We start from the raw sequence: 24075 nt of genomic DNA, 5'->3' as shown, positions 1-24075 counted from the left end.
AGGTAAAAAATAAGAATGGCTAGAATTTATAATATGTAACTGGGATTAAGATGTTAGAAAATTGGAGGAGACATCAGGAACAAAAATGGGGCTTAAAAGAAACAAATAGAATCACAAAGTGATTAATACTATTTACTATTTATGAAAATGCAAATAAAATTGAGGATTGTGATTATAGCTTTTTTAAAACTTTATTTATAAAATGGAAATACTGACAAGACCATAGGGTAAGAGGGGTACAATTCCACACAGTTCCCACCACCAGAACTCCGTATCCCATCTCCTCCCTTGACTGATGCTGAGGAATTATTCTGATGCAGTCTCCGCCCCCAGGTTTTACCACGCCCTGCAAAATCCTAGCAGTGCCCCCCTTCAACCAATCCTGCCCCCACACGTCACCCCTGGTTGTTGCCCAATAAAAGCTCTCTCACTCCCCCCCCACCCCTTGGCTCTCTCTGGGCTCTAGGCTCTCTCTCTCCTTCTCCTTCCTGCACCGTGGTGAGGTAGCAGGGATGGCCATTGTTGGCTGACTCCATTTGGCCTGAGCCACCCCCCCCATCCTATAATAAAGATTAGTGTACCCCATTTGCTCCGGACCTTCTCTCTTCTCCGTGGCGCAGCCCAGCATCTGGCCACAACGGACACTTGATAGCTTTCCTATTCTTTATCCCTCTGGGAGTATGGACCCAGGATCACTGTGGTTTAAGAACATACACTAATGTTGCAAAAGTTAGCATGTCTTTTCAGTTCTAAGAGGAGTCAAACCATAAATTTACAAAATATCTATTAAAATGTTTTCATTTTTCATAAATCACAAGGATTTTCTCAAATCTCTGAGACAACAGGAAATATTACTAAATATTTTAACATAGAATAATAACACTATTTAAATATGTTTGTTGAAATAAAAAGTTTTATTCTGTAGAAAAGACACAGGATATTTAAATTACTTAGATCTTACCACAATATCCTCTATATAAATGGGATATAATCCTTATCTCAGAGACACCAATTTTGCACCTGAAAGAACCAATAAAACACACCAGTTCATCACTTTTCCATTAGAAAATATTCACTTGACACTTAGATTCTTCTTTATGTACAACAGCAGCCTCTGCTGGAGAAAGAAAAATATACTTCTAAACAGTATTATTTAAGTCTATTTTGAATTGGAAGAACACAGATTCCTTTAATTTCTTCACTTAGCCAACAGAATGAGTTAACATAATTATCAAGATCTTAAAGATGTACGAGCCTTATCAAGTATATCTTTTCTGATTTTGGGGTAAGTTGGATGTGCTTCAAGAACCTGCATAAAAGATAAAGAAAATAAAAAACATACCAAATAAAAACATGAAACACAAGAATTAGTAAGTACTAATCTGGAAATGGGGAGTTAAAATTTTATTAAAAATGACAGTTACATTTGATATTTCATTGTATTAATACTACAATTGCAAGAACACTTTTAAAAGGTAGCATCTAAGATACAAATTTTTTATGACTCAGTAATATCTTTAAAAAAGATTAATGAGAGGAGAGAGAGAGAAGGGGGGAAGAGAGAGAGAGAGAGAGAGGAACTAGAGCATCATTCTGACACATAAAATGTCATCCACTGAACTCGGAACCTCATGCTTGAGAGTCCAGGGTTTTACCTACTGTATCACCTCCTCAGTTGCTTAACAATGTTTTAAATATATAATATTCATAGTAATTATGTAAGAGTAGAAGAAAATAAATATTACATGTGTAAAATAACAAATAGAACTACTTCCATAATACATCAGTTGCAGAAAATAATTGCATACAATGATTTAAAATATTTTTTGCAGTTTAATTATTCATTCAAGCCATTTAATAAACCCTTACAGAGTTGTTGGGAAATTGTGAGGATGTGGTTGATCAGGGATTGACTTGAGGGGACATCCATCCTCTACTCTTATCAGACTCCCTGCCTCAAAAGGCACCCTGCATTCCTGATACTATGGCCTGCTCCCTAATTATCTACATAATCATTGTTTTGCCTGAAAAATCCCCACCCATTCCATTACTTTGATCTATCTTCTTTCTATCCTCAAGACCCTCCCTGCCTGCAGGGTATTATTAATCCTACCAGTTAAAACCCTCACAACAGTTGCTAAGGAATTTCCTACTATTTCCAGCCCTCTTTTTCCTTTCTCTGTCCCTTTCCTAACCATTTCCATTTCTGACTTGCCACTTCCGGGTCTGCCTTTTAAAAGCCTTGGCTCTCTGATCAATAAAGAATTGAATTGCCTCGCCATCACGAGTCTGTTCATGAGTCATCTCCCTCGAGTCATTGAGTGAGTAGCAGCTAGGCTGGCTCCACTCGTGTTTTCTCCAACCCAGAGAGTACTCACTGGGAAGAGGCACCTCCACGCTAGCCCAACACAGAGTTTTATTTTTATTTTTACTAGAGCAGTCTTCAAATATTGTTTAAAGTGATGCTGGGGATTGAACCTAGGACCTTGGAGTCTCAAGTATAATTTTTTTTTTTTTGCATAACCATTTACTATCTTCCTAGTTCCTTACCGATTTATTTTTAATGGGGAGCACACATTAAATTTATCTACAATAATTTTGAAATATACACATTTCCAGACATATTAGGTCAAGGTGTGGCAACACATTTGTTTTTTTAAGTCAACAAATGATAACAACATATAGTCTTACATATAGTCTTACACCCTTAAACCTTAAGGTGAAATATTGTCTTACAGAGAAATTAAGCAATCAATAGCACTCACCGAGGTCAAGTACTTACTATAATGTTGCTTATACAACTGTCTGGGAAAAGGGATATTACATAATTCTTTTAAAGGAGCTTTTCTTGGAACTTCTAACAATATTTACTATACTGCCACATATTTCATATCTGTGGAACTATGCATATATAAAAACCCAAGTTTCAAGACTACAATCTAAATACTTGTCATTTTAGCAAGACTCATTTAGTATGGGCGCCATTATAGAAATACAATTGAGTAGCTCTAAATTAAAGGTATATTTACATCTCTAGTTCATAAATCTGAATTCTCTAATAACCAGACTTAGACATACTGACAAGAATTTCTTTTCAGAATAATGACTTACAGAATTTACAACAACCTTCAAATATATTTTGGCTTAAATATTGTTATATTTAATGTGTTAATCTGTGAGTCTGTTCTTAAATTGACATATGTAAACAAAAATAAAATGTTTAGTTAAGAAAACTATTATTTTTAGGTTATGAAAAGATATTTCACCAGATGTATTTCATCAATCACTTAACCAAAACACTGTATCTTCTGCCTGCATTTGTGTACATTTGAGATCAACTAAAAGTTGGAAATTTTGCATCTGAAATTTTAAAAAAGTCTGCCTTACCTGATGACATATGTCAATTGCATCCACAAATCTTTTTGCTTTTAGGTAATTAAACGCCAGTTTGTATCCTGGTAAGACAAAACACCATAATAGTATAGTACCATTTATAGAGCACACTGCTAGTACTACTGTTCTTTGCTTACTCATTAGAGAACTCTTAGTACAAACTGTTGCCTGTACTGTTAGAGAGAAATGATAAGATAATATAAAGCAGAGTGAAACAAAAGGAGAAAGGCAGCAGTGTGCATTTGGAAAAAAGAAACACAGTTAACAAACCACTGGGTTAGAAGACTGTCACCCACAACTTTTTGTAACTTCCTAGAAAATCTCTTTCATTTTGGATTATAGTTAAATCCATCAGAAGGCAGAAAATGACAATAAAGCTATTCATTTACAGAGTAAGTTTACTTAACAAGGCATGCAAAGTACTTCCTATGCTCAAGAGGTTTACATTCTAGTTAAGAAGAAAATACACTAGTCATGCAACTAAATAAAAAAATTGCAAACTTACATACATGCTATGAAAGTAAGAAAGTGCCAAGAGAGCAAGATAATAAGAGACTTAGTGGAGGGAGGTGGGCTCTTGCCAATATTTGAAGGCTTAAGAACACACCCACTAGACCAACGGAGGATGACACAACACTTAGGTAGAGGAGATTATACTTTTAAAAATAGTAGTGGGATATATGAAAACTAAGTGGACAGAAAGTAGTGGATGGTGAGAGGGCACAACAGGCAGGGCAGTGCCCAGAAGGTGGATTAATCATCAGACACTCTATATCAATGATTAGTGATTATTATTACAATTACTGAATTTGAAATGTCATGTTTCAGATATGAATAATTTAGGCTATTTACTCCTTCTTTCCTTTCTTTCTTTCTTTCTCTTTCTTTCTTTCTTTCTTTCTTTCTTTCTTTCTTTCTTTCTTTCTTTCTTTCCTTCCTCTTTCTTTTTCTTTCTTTCTTTATCACCAGGGTTATCACTGGAACTGGTTGCCAGCACTACAAATCACAGTTGCTGATGGCCATAATTCCCCCTCCCTTTCCTCCCTCCCTCCCTCCCTCCCTTCCCTCTTTCATTTTATTTGATAGGTGAGAGAGAAGGGGCTGATAATGATGGAAAGAGAAAGACAGATGCCTGTGCACATGCTTCACTGCTCCTGAAGCCTCCCCTCTGCAGGTAAGGAGAGCAGGCTTGAGCCTGGGTCCCAGCACATAGCAATGCATGCTTCACTGGGTATGCCACTGTCCAGCTCCTAGAAGAAGGTTTTACGATATTCACAAATGATTATTGTTTCCCTTTAAGAATAAATTAAGGTGACAAAATGAGTAATAAAGGCATGCATTGTACGAAATAAATCTAGGGATATATGGTATAAAACAAATATACAATTATAAATTAAGTATTTCAAACCTCTTAAAAGTGTTAAATAGAGATATTTGAATGCTGCTTTTGCATTCTAGTCAAAGTACCATTTAAAATTTTTTTAAACAAATACTTGAAAAGAATTATTAGCTGATATAATCATATAGTAGTACAAAACAAGAGACATAGGAGATGGATGGTGATACATTCAGTGAGGTGTACACACTACATATGTAAGGATCTGGGTTCAAGTTCTCTGGTCTCCACCTGCAGGGGGGAGGGGTAAGCTTTATGAAGACTGCAGGTATCCTTCTCTCTCCTATTTCTGTATCTTATTATAAAAAAGAAATTAAATAACTTCAATTTTTGATATAAATGAACATATACATACATGTATACAGAAGAAGTGAAAACAGTATTTTTCAGAGAAGCAAGCTTGATATTATTATAAAGGTTTCTAAGAGTTTTCTTTTTTTTATATTTATTTATTTCCTTTTGTTGCCTTATTGTTTTATTGTTGTAGTTATTATTGTTGTTGTTAATGATGTTGTCGTTGTTGGATAGGACAGAGAGAAATGGAGAGAGGAGGGGAAGACAAAGAGGGAGAGAGAAAGATAGACACCTGCAAACATGCTTCACCGCCTGTGAAGTGACTCCACTGCAGGTGGGGAGCCGGGGGCTCGAACTGGGATCATTATGCTGGTCCTTGCGCTTTGCGCCACTTGCGCTTAACCCGCTGTGCTACAGCCCGACTCCCTCTAAGAGTTTTCTAAGAGTTTTATTATTATAAAGGTTTCTAGAGTTTTTGTCATTTGAAAAGGAAAACAACTTAAGATAATATGCCAGATAGACTTAATGTTGTTACCAAGGTAAGAAAACCTGGATTTAAGTTTTGGAATCTTGACTTCCTGATTAGCTCTCAGATATTAAATAAATTGCTTGAACTGCCAATTTGGACATGGTTCCTTGTCCAAAAAAAGGGGTAAAATTTTTATCTATAACTCTTAGTGTAATTTTAAAGATTAAATAAAATATTTATTATTATTCCTATTATTTTTTCATAGAGACAGAGGCAGAAAGATGTGAAAAAGACCCCAACAGTGAACTTTCACTCAGTGCTATGAAAAGCACAAAGTTGTTTTTATTGATAGAGTTTCACCCCTTTCAGGTCAACTTTTTCAGAGAGAGAGAGAGAAAGGAGAGAGAGAGAGAGAGAGACCAAGACCACATTACTGAAGCTACCTCCAGGGAGGTGGGGGCTGTGCTCACCTTTGGGATGTGAACATGACATAGCAGGTGCACTAACCATTGAGCAATCTTGAAGGCCCAGAAGCATGAAGTTGAAAGAAACCTGATAGGTCATTATTTTTTTTTGGAAAATGATTTTTATTTTGCATGATATTAGTTTCACATTAGAGAGAGAGAGAGGGAAATCAGGACACCACTCTGGTAGATGTGGTTTCAGGGACTGGACTAAGAATTCCAGGCATGAGCAGCAGGCTAGCTCCCCTCATTGACAGATTCCAAGCATTTAGGAGAGGAAATAAAGGACTAGATGGGAAAAAAGTACACTGCAACTGCATTGCTTTTTTCAAATTAAGATTCAACACACATAATCAAAAGAAAGAAATGAATTTGTAAAGAAAAGGTCCAATGACAGTCTAGTGACCCGTGTAATGTTTTCCTAGTTTACTTGACAATGGGGCCCTTTTTACTGCCCCCCCAAATTACCATTTTGGAAATAGCAAGGTGTGAAAGGAAAGCAAAAAGGCTAATAATAAATTGCATCTCGGAAAGTTGTATTTATAATTGGCAGTTAGTAAGCCATTATTAGTAAGATTAATTTTTTCAGAAGGACTAAAAATAAATTGACTTTAATGTAAATTTTATTACTACAAAGAAAACTTGGTGGTGGGCAGTGATGCACACATTTCCATGTACAATGACCCTGGTTCAAGCTCCTGGTCCCCATCTGTGGGAGGGAAGGGAAGCTTCACAGTGGTAAAGTATGCATCTCTCTTTCTCTCCATGTATGACCCCCTCCATCCCTCCGTACCTCTCCATATTTCCCTCTCCCTCTCAGTTTCTCTTGATTCTATCAAAGAAAGAAAACAAAACAAACAAACAAAAAAAAAAAAGGAAAAAAAATGGCCACCATGAACAGTGAATTCTGAATTTGTCATGTAGGCATTAAAATCTGTAAAGGAACCTTAAGCAGACAATTATAACAAACATCCCAATAGCCTTCCTCTTCTTTTGAGGGAAATAGCAGACCAAGCAATACAAGAAAGATGGAGGCTACAGGAAATGAAATGTTGATCAAACAAGCCCTATTGATCACCATGTTGGTAATAATGACTAAAAAACAAATTAAAAGAAAACTCAAGTCACTGAAATGAAAATTTCAAAACAAACAATAAGGTTCCTGTGAAAGCCTACTGTCTACAATGTTATAAACTTACCTACGGCTGGATTTGTCTGATTGCCATGTTTCCACGCCATCTCATAGTTTAAGGCAGCATCTGTATACGCTTGCTCTTTTTCCATAATGTATCCCATGTATTCATAAGCTTTGCAGCAAGACTAGAGAAAAATGAGAGATGGAACAGAAGATTAAATGTAATAAGTGAGTAAGCATTACAGACTCCATATTTCTCTCTACACAGATTTTTAAAATTTTTTATTTATAAAAAGGAAACACTGACAAAAAACATAGGATAAGAGGGGTACAACTCCACACAATTCTCACCACGAGAACTCTGTATCCCATCCCCTCCCCTGATAATTTTCCTGTTCTTTGTCTCTCTGGGAGTATGGACCCAGGGTCATTATGGGGTGTAGAAGGTGGAAGGTCTGGCTTCTGTAATTGCTTCCCTGCTGAACATGGGCGTTGAAACGTCGATTCATACTCCCAACCTCTCTTTCTTTCTCTAGTGGGTTGGGGCTCTGGGGAAGTGGGGCTCCAGGACGCACTGGTGGGGTCGTCTGCCTAAGGAAGTCCGGTTAGCATCTGGAACCTGGTGGCTGATAAAGAGAGTTAACATATAAAGCCAAGCAAATTGTTGACTAATCAAATAGATGTTTTTACCAGAAGTCTGCCATGTAGATGTCTGGGAAAACATAAAAATGAACCATATTCATGTAGAAGATACTGTTTAATGGTTCTTTGTTGAATTTTTGCTAATTGCTAAGATCCAGTGACTCATTTCACAGCAGGGCCATTCCAGCTGGACAAACAAGGTTGGATCTTATGACAGGACCCTTTCCAGCAGGACAAACTACATTGATCAAACATTCTTGCCATGACACCCTCCTCCTTCAGTCAGTGAACAGCCTCACAACAGGATCCTCTGTATCAGCTAACTGGCTATGGGATTAAATGGTGCTTTCCCCAGTGGACCACCACCTTTTATAATTCCTTAAACCCTAGCCTTGGAGCAGGAGGGCTTTTTTGAGACATAAATCTGCTGTTATCTTTTCAGGTTTGACGAGAACCTCATTAGATCAGTGTTTCTTGTACCAACTCTGTTAACTGGCCTTCTAAATGATAAGCACAACCCTTTGATTCTGTAATTATACCATGCTTTTTCTATGCTCTTAAATTCAATGTTCTAACCACTCAGCAGGTTAGAATGTTTCCTAGTCATCCATGCTATTCTGAATACTATTATTTTTATGATGTTTACAATTACAGAGGACAACCATATTAATATTTTTAAATGACACATAAAATAATGGGGTTTAATCTTGGCTATGCAATTAAATAATCTATGGGACTTAAAAGTTCTTGATGTCAATGTCATCTAGATTCAGGGTTTATTGAGTGAGAAGCAAAGGCATGCATTTTACAGATGTGCATTTTTACTTTAGCTACAAATTATTTTAACACAGATAACTTATATTTAATAACTAACTAATGATGAATACAACTACATAGCTACACCACACATTTACACTTCTATGTTGTCAGGAAAAAACCCTGAGATATTCTGTTCACAAAAAAGATTCATTCATTCAGAAATATTTTAGTATACGTGTGTGTGTGTGTGTGTGTGTGTGTGTCTGTGTGTATTCCTTCTCCCTTCTAGAATCTTGGATTTGTAAATGATAAAAATGGCATAAGATATATATTTTGCATTTATCCTTTCTTAAATAAAAAATAAATTTAAAAAATGGCATAAAAATGAGTAATAGTAGAAAAACACATTTCATATTTATGGGAACCTTACAAAGACATTGATCTCCCCAGAGTCAGACAGTGTTTATAAGGAAGTCCGAGCTAAAAAGAAGGGGGTATGTACCTGAGGCTTAAAAATAAATAAATAAATAAAAGAATATATAGGAGAATGGGAAAAGCAAACATTTGAAACATTTGGCAAATATATTTTCTCTCTTTCTTTCTTCCTTTCTCTCTCTCTTTCTCCCTTTCTTTCTTTCTTCTTTAAGAAGATACTGTTTAATGGTTCTTTCTTGGATTTTTGCTAATTGCTAAGATCCAGTAACCCACTGCTCTACCGCCAACTCCCAGTAAATATATTTTCAATGCCATGCAAAGACAAATGGATAAAGACAAGAACTTGTACATTCAGAAAAACTGATTTTCTCCCACTCTACCATCTTTGCTTAGATTCTCTGTAATAAACTCTTGTGACAGCCCTCTATCTAAATGATGTCAGACAAACAGAGGTAATGAAAAACCTCCCAAAGTTCGCTAAATCCTGTTTTCAGCTCAAAATAATCCCAAATGGCTACTTTGGGGCGGTTCTATTTTGTTACCCTATATCTTAAAAATAATGACTCCCTTTAAATAAAGCCACAGTTTATTATACATAAATGTGACAACTATACACTACCATTAAATTTCCAGATACTACTCAAATTTCAAATGACCTCAACATATCTTATTTTTAGTTTGTTGGTATGAGAGTTTAAATAAAACCTTCACATTGTGAATGATTGAAATACCTCTCAACTAATTTAGAGGTTGTCCTCTCTTTCTCTCTCTCTCTCTTTTCAATTAAATATAGCAGATTGTTGTAGAGTTTCTCACAGGTCAAATATAGAAGACTATGTCATTGGTGTATTATTGTATATATTCATATGTCATTGCTATTTCTGCTACTTGTAATCAGTTTTACAGATTTAAACTTAGGGAGACTAAAGGTAAAATTATTTCACTCATAAACACCATGCTAAATCACAACAGACTCTGGAGTTTCTTTTTCTATTTTAAATGTATTTATTTTGGATAAAGACAGAGAGAAATTGAGGAGAAAGCACAAGAGGAAGAAGGAAGGGAGAGAGAAAGAAAAACAATTGCAGCACTGCTTCACCACTCATGAAGTAACCCTTTTGCAGCATGTGGGGGCCAGGGACTTGAACCCAGTTCCTTGAGCACAGGTACATCATTATCCAGAACTTTTGAGTTTCTTTAATCGCTATTTCCCTTTAGAACATTAATGTAAAAAGCTGAAAAAAAGGTATACTAAAATCCAGACCATTAAGTTTGAACATTGAATTTATATTCAAATAAACTTTATTATAATGGTACCTTCCTGATTTCAATGGAAGAAACCATATCAATAATGCTTTCATTGTTGTGATTTCAATTAAAACTTTGCATTAAAATACACAAGGATTTCCAGGAGGTGTGGCCACTGAGTAACAGGGAATCGAACAATTCTTCCCCTAAACAACAATATCACCTAACAAAACTCACCAACTACACCTAAGACATTTGCAGAGGCACTGCAGCCTCAGGTGAGTGCTCACACAAGTGGCTGGAGTGAGAAGGGACTGAAGTCAAACAAAGAATTTAGAGCTCCCACAGATACAGTGCCATTTTCCCTCCACTCTCAGCAAGTAGTCAAGACACACAGTGTTCCTAAGAAAAGGGAACTTATGACCTTTAATCCATGACGTCAAGGGCATTTGCCTACTGAATTAAAGGCAAGGACACACCAAAGGAGCAGGGAGAATTTGTGACCAAAAGAAGTCCAATCTGTCACCAAAACAACGGTAATTTGTGGCAGCTGACAGTGTTCTAAATGGCAAATTATCCCTGCTTCTATGAACACAGCTGCGCAGCCCAGCAGCAAATCCCTGAGGCTTGGTTTCAGATTGAAATTCTATGGAGAAACCATATACATGCACCACACATATCTGCAAACCATACTTCAGAAATAAGAGTTTGTACTTCATACAAAGAGTTTGCTATCAAACATCTATAAAGAACTCATATAGCTTAGCAAATAGAAAAAGAACAGCCTGATAAAAAAAACTGGGCAGAAGCTATGAGTAGACAGTTCTATAAAAAGAGATACACATGGCCCACAGACATATGCAGAATTGCTCCAATTCACTCGTCACCAGAGAAATGCAAATTAAACCACATTGAGATACCACCTCTAACCTGTGAGAATGGCCTTCATCAACAAAACAGGACAGGATTAAGTATTGAAAAGGATGTGAAGAGAAAGGAAGTGTAGTTGTATCCATCATGAGGTATTAAAGAAGTCACCTTCTTCACCTCTTCTTGGATGGAGCTTGAAGGAATCATGTTAAGTGAGAACAGCCAAAAGGAGGGAGTACTATGCGATGATCTTAGTTTCTCTGTTTTTGACAAAGCTTGAGAAGAGGTAGTAGAAGACACTTTAGAGACTGGCATTTGCTCTCATGACTAAGGACTGGTTGGGTGCTGTGCGTGACTCACTGCCACTGTGCATCACAGGAAGTCCCATACTGTATGCAAAAATTGTAGAAAAGATTAAATTTTGAAGTATGGCTTCTACTGACTATAGTTTTTACACCATCATAAGGCTAAAAAAAAAAAATCATAGGTCAAACCATCATAAGTCAGAGACTTTCTATATATATCAACACACATTCCTTTTTTTACTTCTGGTCTCAATTTAGTAGAATGCAACACTGTTGTATCTTGTTGGATATCTTGACTTTTAAATTTTTGATTAAAAATATTACAAGGCTATATAATTCATCCTGATTGCTACAATGTACTAGATATTTTTTCCCCCTTTAAATTCATGTTGAAATTTTAACATCAAATATAATGTGATTAGAAGATAGGACTTCTGGGAACTGATTAGGTACAATCCTTATAATAGTGACCAGTGAAGGTCCTTTTGTAAGGGGCACCACGGAGTCCTCTCACCTCTTTCTATTATGTGAGGATACAACTTGAAGTTGCCCCTATACAGCCCAGATGAAAATCCTCATCAGACTCTAACCATGTTGGCACCCTAACCTTGGACTTCTGGCTTCTAGAAAAATAGGAAACAAATTTCTGTTGGTTTCTGTTGAACAGTAGCTCCTCAGTCTGTGATAACTTGTTATAGCAGCAGAATTTAACCAAGACAATGACTGGGATTTTAAATGCCTTTTAAAATTCTGAAGCTGAATCTCAGTTTCATTCACCTCTCCTCAGTCCAGCTCCACTATGGATGGTGTGTCCTTCCACTAGGAGGCATATAGTGTCTGATTCTCTTTGTGACGTTATACCCACTCATGAATTCAACAAAGCTGGCAAAAGGTAATATTTTGCTATTCTTTTTTTCACTTACTAGCTGCAAACACCTATGAGAAGCCTCTCATTTCTCACTATTTTATGACCTAGTAACACAGTTCCTATAGAAAAGGCAGAATAAATGCTTACCTCTTCCCCATTGTTTGCCAGTTTTAGATAAATAGTTCAACAACATATTTCAGTGATGACCAACTACAAACTTTTCTCTCTTTTAAAAATTGTTGTGAAGTCATGGATTTAAGTGTATTTGAATCCACTGCTATTATTATCTTTATTGATACTTAAAGTAACCCAACTTTGTGGGAATGTTTTCAATTTGTCTCTGGAGTCTTTGAGGTGACTATATTTTATTATTATTATTATATTGATAGCTCCCTTGCAGATGCATCTGTTAGCAAAGATGGTCTAGTGCCATCTTGTGTATTTCCTACCCCAGATCTGGATCATCTTCATTTTCTAATTATATAATTGAAGGTTTCTAAGCTCTACTTTCTGAATTCCAAGGACCCAATCCTGACATGCCTACCCAGCAGGCGAATACTTCTATTGGAGTTATCATGTGCAACCATGCAACATACTGCAATCTAACTAACTGGAATTCTGTCTGCAGGAAAGCTTGAAATTCCATGCAATCTTGCTTATCTTGGATTAAACATATTAAGAGCATATGAGGGTTATCAGGAAGATTCAATTTTTTGAGTATTCTGTTTTTAAAGTCAATTTCACTTAACACTAGATGAATTATTATACAGAATAGCCTATAAATTAGTAAATGGTTTGATATTTAGTTTTGTGAAGGTTTTTACTTCATGAGAGAGTAAGAGAGAGAGGTTTTAGCATGATGGGGATCAAACTAGGGCTCTCATATGTGCAAGTATTGTCATACATTGCAAAACCACTTCTCTGGTCACCATATTTTAGATTTCTGATATTCCAAAGAAAATAACTGTGTTTGGTGGCCATAACTTCTGTTTAAGATGACTCATTTTGTGGTTGACCTTACGCAAAGAGAACAAAATAGAATTACTATAACTAAGATGCTGAATTAACTGAATAAATACCCTTAGGTCTCCAAGTCAAAATACAATTACATCTCAAATAGTAACATGGATTCTTACAAAGAAAATTTTATATAATTTCATTGGTGATTAAACGCTAATCTGTACTATTAGTAAAAAGGTTCTAAATTCTGAGGATGTTAAGATTTTCATTATTTTTAAGAAATAATTCATTTATTGTATAGAGGGGAGAGGAGGAAGAGGGAGAGAAGGACAGAGAATAAGAAATCTGTAGTAGTACTTCACCACTTGTGAAGTTTTTCCTGGGCAGGTGGGAACTGGGGGCTTGAACCTGGGTCTCTGTGCATCGTAGTATATGCACTTAGCCAGGTATGTCAGTGCCTAGCCCTAATATTTTCAGTCTTAAAACTTAAAATACAAACTTTTAAAAAAAGATTTAAAAAAATTTATTTATTCCCTTTTGTTTCCCTTGTTGTTTTATTGTTGTAGTTATTATTGTTGTTGCTATTGATGTTGTCTTTGGATAGGACAGAAAGAAATGGAGAGAGGAGGGGAAGAAAGAGAGGGGGAGAGAAAGAGAGATACCTGCAGACCTGCTTCACTATCTGGGAAGCGACTCCCCTGCAGATGGGGAGCCGGAGGCTCGAACCGGCATCTTTACGCTGGTCCTTGTGCTTTGCGCCACCTGCACTTACGCCACTGCGCTACAACCCGACTCCCAAAATACAAACTTTTAATAAAAAAAAAAAATCAAATCAAATGCTAAAAAAGACTACCCCCAAATATATTATGCATAAGGGTTCTAGTAATGTGGAAAGAAAATGTGTTTGCAGTAAATACAGTGAGAATATTTAACAGAAGGGACATAGGTCTGCAATTAAGGTTCTTCTACAATTACCATTCATTAATTCTGGGATGAAAAGGATAATCATAAGCAAACCTTTGACATTCCAAAAACACTTTACGTAAGTAGGGCATAGCACAGCTGAAATTAAAACTGCATGAATCTGTTTTTTTTTTTTTAAGGGCAGATGGCATTTTTCTTCTCATTAATCTTTACTGTGGTAATGATTATTATCACAATTGTGATAACAAAAACAAAAGGCAACACAAAAACAAATGACTCCATCCCAAAATGGGGAGAAGATATGAACAGAATTTTCACCAAAGAAGAGATCCAAAAAACAACAGACACAGAAGAAATGCTCCAAGTCATTGATTGTCAGAGAAAAACAAATAAAAGACAATGAGATAACACTTCACTCTTATGAGAATGTCATACATAAGAAAGGACAGTGACTAATGGGGCCGGGCTGTGGCACATCTGGTTGGGTGCACACATTACAGTGTGCAAGGACCTGTGTTCCCCACCTGCAGGTGGAAATCTTCACAAGAGGTAAAGCAGGGCTGCAGTTGTCTCTCTCTTTCCCTGTCTATCTCCTCTTTCCCCCTCAACCCTATCCAATAATAAATAAACAATATAATTTTTTTTTTTTAAAAAAGGAGAGTAACAGCAAATATTAGAGAGGTTGTGGGTGTAAAGGAACCTTCCTGCACTGATGGTAAGGGGTGTAAATTGGTCCACCCCCTGTGGAGGGTAGCCTGGAGAACTCTCAGAAGGCCAGAAATAGACTTATTCTATGACCCTGTAATTCATTTCCTGGAGCATATCTTAAGGAACCAGACACACCCATCCAAAAAGATCTGTGTATACCTATGTTCATAGCAGTACAATTTGTAAAAGCCAAAGTCAGGAAGTTACCCAGGTGTCCACCAACAGATTAAGCTGTGGTATATATACACAATGGAATACTACTCAGATATTAAATATGGTGAATTCACCTTCGTCATCTCTTCTTGGATGGAGCTTGAAGGAATAGTGCAAACTAAGATAAGCCAGAAATAGAAGGATTAATATGACATGATCTCACTCACAGAAACTGAGAAATGAGAACAGAAGGGGAAACACAAAGCAGAACTTGGACTCGGTTGGATGTATTGCACCAAAGTAAAGGACTCTGGGGGATGGGGAGTTCAAGTCCTGGAGCACGATGGTGGAGAAAAACCTAGGCGTGGGGTGAGCCTGTTTTGCAGAAAACTGAGAAACTTTACACATGTACCAACAACTGTATTTACTGTTGACTGTAAACCATTAATCCCCTTAATGAAAAATATTTTTTAAAGGAAAAAAACACTGTTCCCGACACCCAAAACATATATAAAAATAGTAGAAATGGACAAACACTTTAAAATAGCATATTACAGAAAGCTTATCCAACAACTAGTAGCAAATACTTTTTACCCCGTCTATAACCTACCCTATTATGACGCAAACATCGTTTTAGCAGCTCTTCCGCCATGTCATATTTTCCTGATTGAATATAAATATCAGCAAGTAGAAGCCAACTCTTTTCAAAATCCTCAGCATCAATAGGATTCCAGTTCATTTTTGCAATCCGCTTTAGCTGGTTTCTGGCTCTTGGATTCTGCTTCAAAAGCATGTAAGCTGTCGCCATCCCCAAAAGCGCAGGAATATGATCCTTCTATAAGAAAGCACAACTTTAGACCCCTTGATACATGGACATCAATAGCCTGTGCTTAAACAGAAAATGATGGGGAAGTGTAAGTGCTGTATGAAACAAGAACTGGGTTGTGAATTCTACTTCTGGATTCTTCAAAGATGACATAATGATGGTCAATAGGCACATGAACAATGTTGATACTGCTTATTAGCAGAGGAATGCAAATAAAAATCACAGTGAGAGAAATCACCTCACACCTACGAGTATGGTCTTGCTCAAAAAAAAAAAAAGATTAGGAATAACAAGTGTTGGCAAGAGTGGTGAGGAAAAATAACCGTTTTGCTGTTGGTGGGAATATGAATTGGTATACTCTATAGAGAACAGTATGGAGATTTCTCAACATAATACAAATAGGTGTATAGTACAATCCAGCAATTCTACTCCTATATATTTATCCGAAGTCTATAAAGGCACTAGTCCAAAAAAGACATACATTCATGTTCATTGCATCTCTCTTAGAGAAAAATAAACCCGAATCGAGAATGTTGGTTTGTATGTGTTTGCTAAAACCAGCTTTCAGAAATATAGTTTCCTAGGGACATGGGGAGATAGCTAAGCACTCAGGACAGGATGTGTATGTCCAAGGCCCAAGTCTTCATAGCTTGCTTGCTCCAGTGTAAACTGATGAAAAAACAAATGAACTGTGACCCCTGCATTACACCCATGGTATCCTTTCTGGTGCTGACAGACTAATAAATTCAGTTAGATTTTTCTCTTCTATGCACAGTCTCTATGCTGGAACACTCAGGATCACAAAGAACACTGTTATATTGGGTTGTCAGAAAAGTTTTGACATATTTTTCTGTATAAAAGTATGTCATGATTTTCCCATAAGCCAATAAATAACATGCTTTTATGGTTGAAGGTGATGGTATGAAAGCAAATGGAAATGTTTCATGAGCTTAATGTATCTTCCACTGTTTCCTTTCTGGATTTCCTGCTGCAGACCTCTTTATCAATCAATCTGGATGTTGCAAAGTGCTGAGAACGCCCCATGCTTCCCTCTTTTATGTTTTCCCCTCTGCAGGAGTGCATCTTTTCTTCTGCCTATGAAAATATAATTTCTCTTTGTTCTTTTTAACTCACACTTTTTCCACAGAAGAATCTCCTAATGCTTTTTATAAAGTCTCCTATGGCACTTTCATTGCTAACTCGAGCTCACAATGTAAGACATTTTTCTTTGTGCTACCAGTTAGTATGGCTGTCTCCCCTAGATTCCAAGAAACTTGAATACAGTTACTATACATTATTTATCTTTGTAGTTTGTATTGTTCTAAATATTCATGAACATTAATAAATGTCCTGTTTAATACATGTGGTTTGTGAGCTATAAGAAAAAAATGCAAGAGTATAATGTTTCTGAAAACTGTTTATACATCAATCTTTAAATAGAAAGTTGGAGGCTAGTATATACAACTAATCACATGTAGGAAAGACAAAAAATAATTATATTTAAACAACAACAAAAATGGCACAGTCTTTCTAGAAAATAATTTTGATGTTACCCACTGCTTTTGGTATCATATGAAACTTTATCTTGTTACATGATAGAACACTAATTTACAGTATTCAGTAGCAGTAACACCTGGCAGGCGTGAAATGATGCTTCATCATATTTTTAGGATTTTCTTAGTTTACACAATATCCCTACTTCTGGTCTAGGTTCAGTGAGCTGCTGACATCCATCTGCTGCTACACTAATAATACAAAAGAGCACACCTCTGAGAACACTACGTTATTATCAGCAGTAGCACTGTGTTCCAGAATACTTGTACTCAAATGGCAACTGGAGTTACAGGTTCCCAAAACCCTTTAGGGCTATGGAGGCATAACAACCTACTTTGGGAGGTGGAGGTGAGGAGGGGAACTAGTAGCTTTTTGATTTCTCTGAACAACAACACAGAAAAATCCTGTATATTCTTTAATAGACAATCATGTATTTTTTGATGGCCTGAACATTGCTGGGTGGGAAAATAAGAAATTCAATAAAGCTTAGAAGGAGCTATTATCAATGGCTAATGTGGCTGGCACTTAGAATGTCTTCTTTAATGTCAACACCCTGAAGAAATACTGTGTGAAAAAATAGATCTCCAGAGAGTAAGAAGGTAGATCTGAGTAGGGAAAAAAAAAAAAAAGCAACTCCTTTGGTATAATAATAGCAGTGTGCTTATTATTACTATTGTAAGAGACTATTTCAATGTCACTAAGGAAAAACACATTATTTGTATCACAGAAAAAGTTATCTGTATTGATTCCATATAACCCTGAGTTGTAAAAATTCAAATTCACACAAGTGAAAAGACAAGAGATTTATCAAGGCATCCAGCTGTCTATTTTCACTTAGTAACATACTCTGCAGTGTAACACAGAAATTTCCAGAGGATAAAGTAGAAAGCTATTCCTTTGGAAGCAATTTCTATACTTTTGCAGAGTTTGTTTGCTCTAGAATTCACTATTCTAATAGAGTTAAATATATCAATCTATCAAAATAGTAATGATGTCTCAAAAATAAAGTTCGTTGTGTAAAATTATGCCATACAGAGGAGAGAGAGATAGAGAGAGAGAGACTCCAACACTGAAGCTTTCTGCAATGCAGTGGGAGCTGGGTTCAGACCTGGATTGCACACATGACAAAGCAACATACTACCTAAGTGAGCTACTTTACCAGCCCCAAGGCGAAAGATTTTTGGTGTGTAAGGGAGGCGGGAATACTTCACTTCTCACATTGACTAGGCCTTTCTCACTCCAGTCAAATTGTTCAAATACCTCCTCTTAGTGTTCTTTGGGGAAAAAATGTATTAGTGATTTAATACTGATTTACAAAATTATGGGATAACAGGGGTATAATTCTACATCATTCCCACCACCCAGAGTTCGAAGTACAATAGAAGCCCGAGACCAAGGACTTTCCTTTTCCCAGGACCTGTCATTTCCTACTTTCTTCCTGCAAGAAGAGGAGGTTCGTTGGGGTTAGGGGAAAGAATGTCACAAACTTCATCTTCATCATTCTACCAGAAGACCCTGGCTCTTCCCATACAGATATACCAGGTAGCCCACAACCAGTTCTTTTGGGATTCAAGGTCACTACCAAGGAAAGACAACATAGGAAGTTCAGAAAGAAAGTCAACTAACCTCAGATGACGCTATGTCAGTGAAGGTGTTTAATGCTTGCTCAACATTAGATTTCTGTTTGGTAGCCATTAAGGAGTTGTTTTCCATAATGCGAAGCTGTACATGACCTTCAACAGTCTGAGGTTTTAGTTCTTTAAGGAGTTTTTCTGCTGTTCTCACTGCTAGTTGGACAGATTCTTGTTTCTCTGTTGAATTACTGTACATAATCAAAGAGAAAGACTGATGTTTTACATGCGAATTAAAATTCATTGAATGAGTTCTAAGGTACACTGGTTTCTTTTTTTTTGTGTAAATAATGTAAAAGTAAACCTTCTGAAGAATGCCATTCATTCTCTTCTAACACAAAGTGAAGCACGCTTATAATGTATGTCTCTAAACAAAATTAATATAACTTCATTAAAATGTCATTGGTGCTGTATTTTCTCTAGATGGAAGCAAAATCCACATGTGATATGTTCATTTTAGCTAATATGAATCCTGATGTCAGCACAAGTAGAATCACATAATAATTAAATAGTGTATCTATTCAGAAGTGACAAGAAAGGAATGAAAAGTAATCTTGTCGAAACACATACCCTGTCTTAAGAACTGTTAGTTAATCAATTTAACTTGAGTCTACCTGACATAAGAGAAAACTGAAGTTCAAATGAGTGATTCATGAAAGGTTACACAGTGGGTCTGGGCAGTGGTGTAACCAGTTGAGTACACACATTATCAAGCATGGATGGTCCCAGGTTAAAGTCCTGGTCTCTACCTGCAGATGGAAAGCTTCACAAATGGTGAAGCAGTGTTACAGATATCTCTTTCACTCCTTCCCTCTGAGCTCTCAACTTCTCTAGGTCTCCATCCATCCATCCAATAAATAAATAAAGTTACACAGCTAGTACATGGTTAAAAGATGGGACTTGAATCTAACACTGTTAGACATAAAAAGTCAAATCTTATTTTCCTCACTCCCTGACCCTATCGGATTCCCATAAATTATATGTCTGTCAAAAGGTCACACATTCCAAGTCTAACAATAAATTGAACATGCAACAGCAAGTTTCTAACTTATACACACATATTTATAATTAATACCAGGTTATTTAAAATCCCAAACCCCAGTTGTTAATGCTACTGGTCTTTATCTTAGACTTCTATCTTCTCTAAAACATTTCACACTGTTGACTGCCTTTCTCAATTCCCCTCTGATTTCTGCAATATCATACAGTTTTGCTTCTCTTTCCACTACACTTTCTTTTGTAACTTCCTTCTCCATTGTCCCCCAAAGCCAGAAAAATGCCAAAAATTTTAGTTCTTAGATTTCTATTATTACATTCTAGTCTGCTCTCAAAGGGGATATTCAAAGACTTCCAATTAGCCACCCTGATACATGTCTCCCAAATCTGAACCTCCAATTCTTACCTCCCTTCTGAGGTATATAGTTACATGTTTTCAATTACTTGTCGAGAAGATCATGGGGACAACCTATAGCTGCATAAAAGTTGTATAACAGGAGAGTACCTAAACCGCCCCTGGACAGATGGCCCCACCTAGGTGTCCTGGAAAACCTCCTCCCCAGAGCCCTAGAGAAAGAGAGAGACAGACTGGGAGTATGGATCAACCTGCCAATGCCCATGTTCTTGGAGAAGCAATTACAGAAGCGTGGCTTTCCATCTTCTGCACTCCATAGTGATCCTGAGTCTATACTCCCAGGGGGATAAAGAATAGGAAAGCTTTCAAGGGAGGGGGTAGGATATGGAGTTCTAGTGGTGGGAACTGTACTCCTCTTATCCCATGGTCTTGTCAATATTTTTATTTTATAAATAAAAATTAAAAAAATTCTTGAAAACAAAAGTGTCTTTATAATGTATCCATTCTGATTTAGGAAATATCTAACAAGCATTCTGTGCTTGCTCACTGGTAGAGCATAACACTTGCATGCATGAAGTTCTAGGCAGGACTCCTAGCATCACATATACCAGTGGTACTAAGCTGTGTCCAAGAACACTTGGTTCTCTCATTAAACAAACAAACCAAAACCCACCTTCTCCAAACCTGTTTATTTCGGAAAATAACTAGTCCAGCTATGATGTATCATTTATCTTAAATGATACTGTTATCTTAAACTTTAATTCTCTGTTTATTGTTTCCAACAATTGGCTCTAATAAAGTATAATTTTTTTTATTATTATTAATTTTTTTTTTTTTTTTTTTTGAGAGAGATGCAGAGAGAGAGAGAGAGAGAAACACCAGAGCACTGCTCAGCTCAGGCTTATGGTGGTGTGGGGGATTGAACCTGGGACTTAGGAGCCTCAGGCATGAGAGTCTGTTTGCATAACCATTATGCTGTCTCCCCTGCCCTAAAGTATAATTTTTAACTATCACTCACCCCAGGTCTCCATCCAGATTTTCAAATACTTCACCTCCAATTGGTTCATTATCTGGATTCAAACAGATTTCTATCATATTGTAAAGGGCATTTTGGCCCCAGTCACTGTCTTTCCGGGCTTTATTAAAATGTCGAAGGGCATCATTTGGTTCTCCAGTATACCTTGACAGATGTTTAAAAAAAATCAATTAATTCAATTATTGATTATAAATTTTAAGTAGTTTATAATCTATTTGGTAAGTATAGGTAATAACTTATTGTAAAATGTACATTTTAATATGCAGAAAAAACTTCTTGCTTTTTAATACAAAAAACTCACTCTATCCATAATGAGAACATGTTAAGTGGGATTTATTTGCCAATAAATTTACCAAAGATATAGTCCTTTACAGTACTGAAATCCTGGTTCCAATTTTGCTCTAGAGTTATGTTTCTCAGCCATTAAAAAAAATCTTGGAACATCCTCAAGTTTTCCACATCTTCTCAGAAAGTCAATTAAACGAGATAATGTCATATAGTTATCTAGAATAAAGAATATTTCAGTTATGGACACCGTTATAATGAGCTAAGTAATGACAAAAGATGGGTTGGTGTGGCTACAGGGAGATAAAGTCCTAGATAGGAAAATTCTACACAAACTATTCACTTGCTATAAATCTATTTTTCAAATGTTCCAAGAACTAAAGTACATTTCTGAGCTTCAGAATCACTTTACTGAGGAAATGCAGATTTACATTATCATTGTTGTCACAGGGGTACACCTTCACATTTCCCCTAGATCAGTCCAAGCACCTTGCCCTCTACTGGCAACTGTAGTCCTCTGATCTGCCTCTGTTAAGTCACAAGCCATTAACTTTCACTCTGAAGGGTCCTTTGCATTGTCTTGTAGATTCCCATCTATGAGTGAGTTTATCCAGTGTTGCATAGGACCAAGTATTTTTAGAAACAGGCTCTGCAGAGAACTGAAACTCCAACTTTAAAATTCAGGAGGATCTATTTGAAGGCATGGACTGAGTCTATTTTAGAGACTTACTTTCTCCTGTGCGTGCTAGAAAGGGGTGAGGACAATATGTGTGGCTATAATAATCGGGTAAAGCAACTGGAAACTTTACTCCAGAATTTTTTTAATACATTTATGTAGCTAACACCCTAGACAATAGATTCTCATACTATAGCATTGGCATATTAGTCCCAACATTTTAATTTACCGTGAGGAAAAAGAAGTAGTTGCAAACTTTGATGCAAACATCATAACCTAGAAAGACTACTTTTCCTAATTTTTTCATAACACTAAAATGCTAAAATTAATTTTAAATACCAAAGTATAATTGATATGTAACCTGAATTCAGTAATAGAACACATGATTAGATATTTATATACAGTGCTAAATGATCACCACAATCAGCTTAGTGAACACCTGCATCTTTTTAAATAAATCTTTTAAAATATTCTTATTTATTTTGGATAGAGACAGAAAGAAATCAAGAGGAGAAGGGGAGATAAGAGATAGAGAGACAGAGAAACATCTGCAGATCTGCTTCAACACCCATGAAGCTTTCCCCTGCAGGTAGGGACCAGGAAGCTTGAATTTGGGTCCTTGTGCACTTATAAGATGTGCCTGCCTGAACACCTGTCTCTCAAAACAAAATACTGTTTTGAGAATAATTCAATATTGTTTGTAATTTTGAGAAAATAATGCATTGATGCTCTAAAAATCTGGAAAAATACATCAAGTATAAGAGTGAAAAAAATCACTCATACAGTCATGATTTTAAGAGATGACCACCTATTTCAGACACTTATAAATAAAAAAAATCAATTTGTAAGTATTTAAATATAATTAAGGAAATATTTTTACTTGCATATATATGAAATTTGGATAATGCCTTGAGGTTTTCATAGTCATACAACATTATCCAGTAAACATTTGCCACCTGTCACTAAATGTTTTTAAAACCATGTTGTTTGTCCCACGACTTCAATGGGACTTCATTACCTGTGTGATTCCACTGCTTCTGAGACATTCTTTTATTTTTCCATCCTGTTTTCCAGACTAAGAGTATGAGAGATGGAGGGAGAAGAATGAAGGAGGGAGAGAGAGAGAGAAGTAGAGAAACTAGCACTCTTCCCCTACTAGTGAAAGTTCTCCTTTTGATGGTGGTGGCCAAGAACTTGAACCCAGGTTCCTGAACATAGCAAAATGTGCACCCTACTTAGTGAACTATATCCAGTTTCGTGTGTGTGTATGTGTGTGTGTGTGTGTGTGTGTGTGTGTGTGTGTGTGTAGGTGGTCAGAATACCAGGGACTCACCCATCAAGTGATTCCTAAACTAAATGTTTTATTCTTCTAATTTTAAGTAGAGAGGAAAAAAGGGGGGAGGGTTTCAGTGTAATAAGGAAAGACATGATAGCATTACTACCATCCCTGGTGTCATGATGCTTCCATGTGTTATCTGGACTTAAACCTAGGATTTCCCATGATCTTTGGTACCGTGTATGACTAGGGCAGTGCTCTGGGGTCCCATTCTTATTAAGTCAATCAACAGAAAAGTCTTTGGTTTAAGGAGAAGGAAATTCTGACATCTGCTTCAACACGTGGATAGCCCTTGAATACATTATACTAGATGCAGTAAACCATACACAAAGGCATACCTGCTGTACGAGTCCACTT

General features: G+C 36.5%; 1 protein-coding gene across 3 annotated transcripts in view; it reads right to left on the bottom strand.

The window, feature by feature from the left end:
• Positions 1-891: 891 nt before the first annotated feature.
• The window catches only part of TTC21B (tetratricopeptide repeat domain 21B), a 74748-nt gene continuing 51564 nt past the window's right edge, over positions 892-24075 (bottom strand). For all 3 annotated transcript variants that reach the window (XM_007539324.3, XM_060177780.1, XM_060177779.1), the window contains 7 exons: positions 21775-21925; positions 21404-21565; positions 19030-19225; positions 15634-15858; positions 7216-7336; positions 3388-3455; positions 892-1309 (listed from right to left, as the gene is read on the bottom strand). In XM_007539324.3, coding sequence (XP_007539386.1) covers positions 1232-1309; positions 3388-3455; positions 7216-7336; positions 15634-15858; positions 19030-19225; positions 21404-21565; positions 21775-21925 — 1001 coding nt within the window. In that variant the 3' untranslated portion in view covers positions 892-1231. The remainder of the gene's footprint in view (positions 1310-3387; positions 3456-7215; positions 7337-15633; positions 15859-19029; positions 19226-21403; positions 21566-21774; positions 21926-24075) is intronic.

Source organism: Erinaceus europaeus, chromosome 18 (genome assembly GCF_950295315.1).
Source record: "Erinaceus europaeus chromosome 18, mEriEur2.1, whole genome shotgun sequence".
NCBI lineage: Eukaryota > Metazoa > Chordata > Mammalia > Eulipotyphla > Erinaceidae > Erinaceus > Erinaceus europaeus.
Note: the sequence above shows the minus strand (reverse complement) of the source record. Positions and strands in the feature narration are given on the sequence as shown.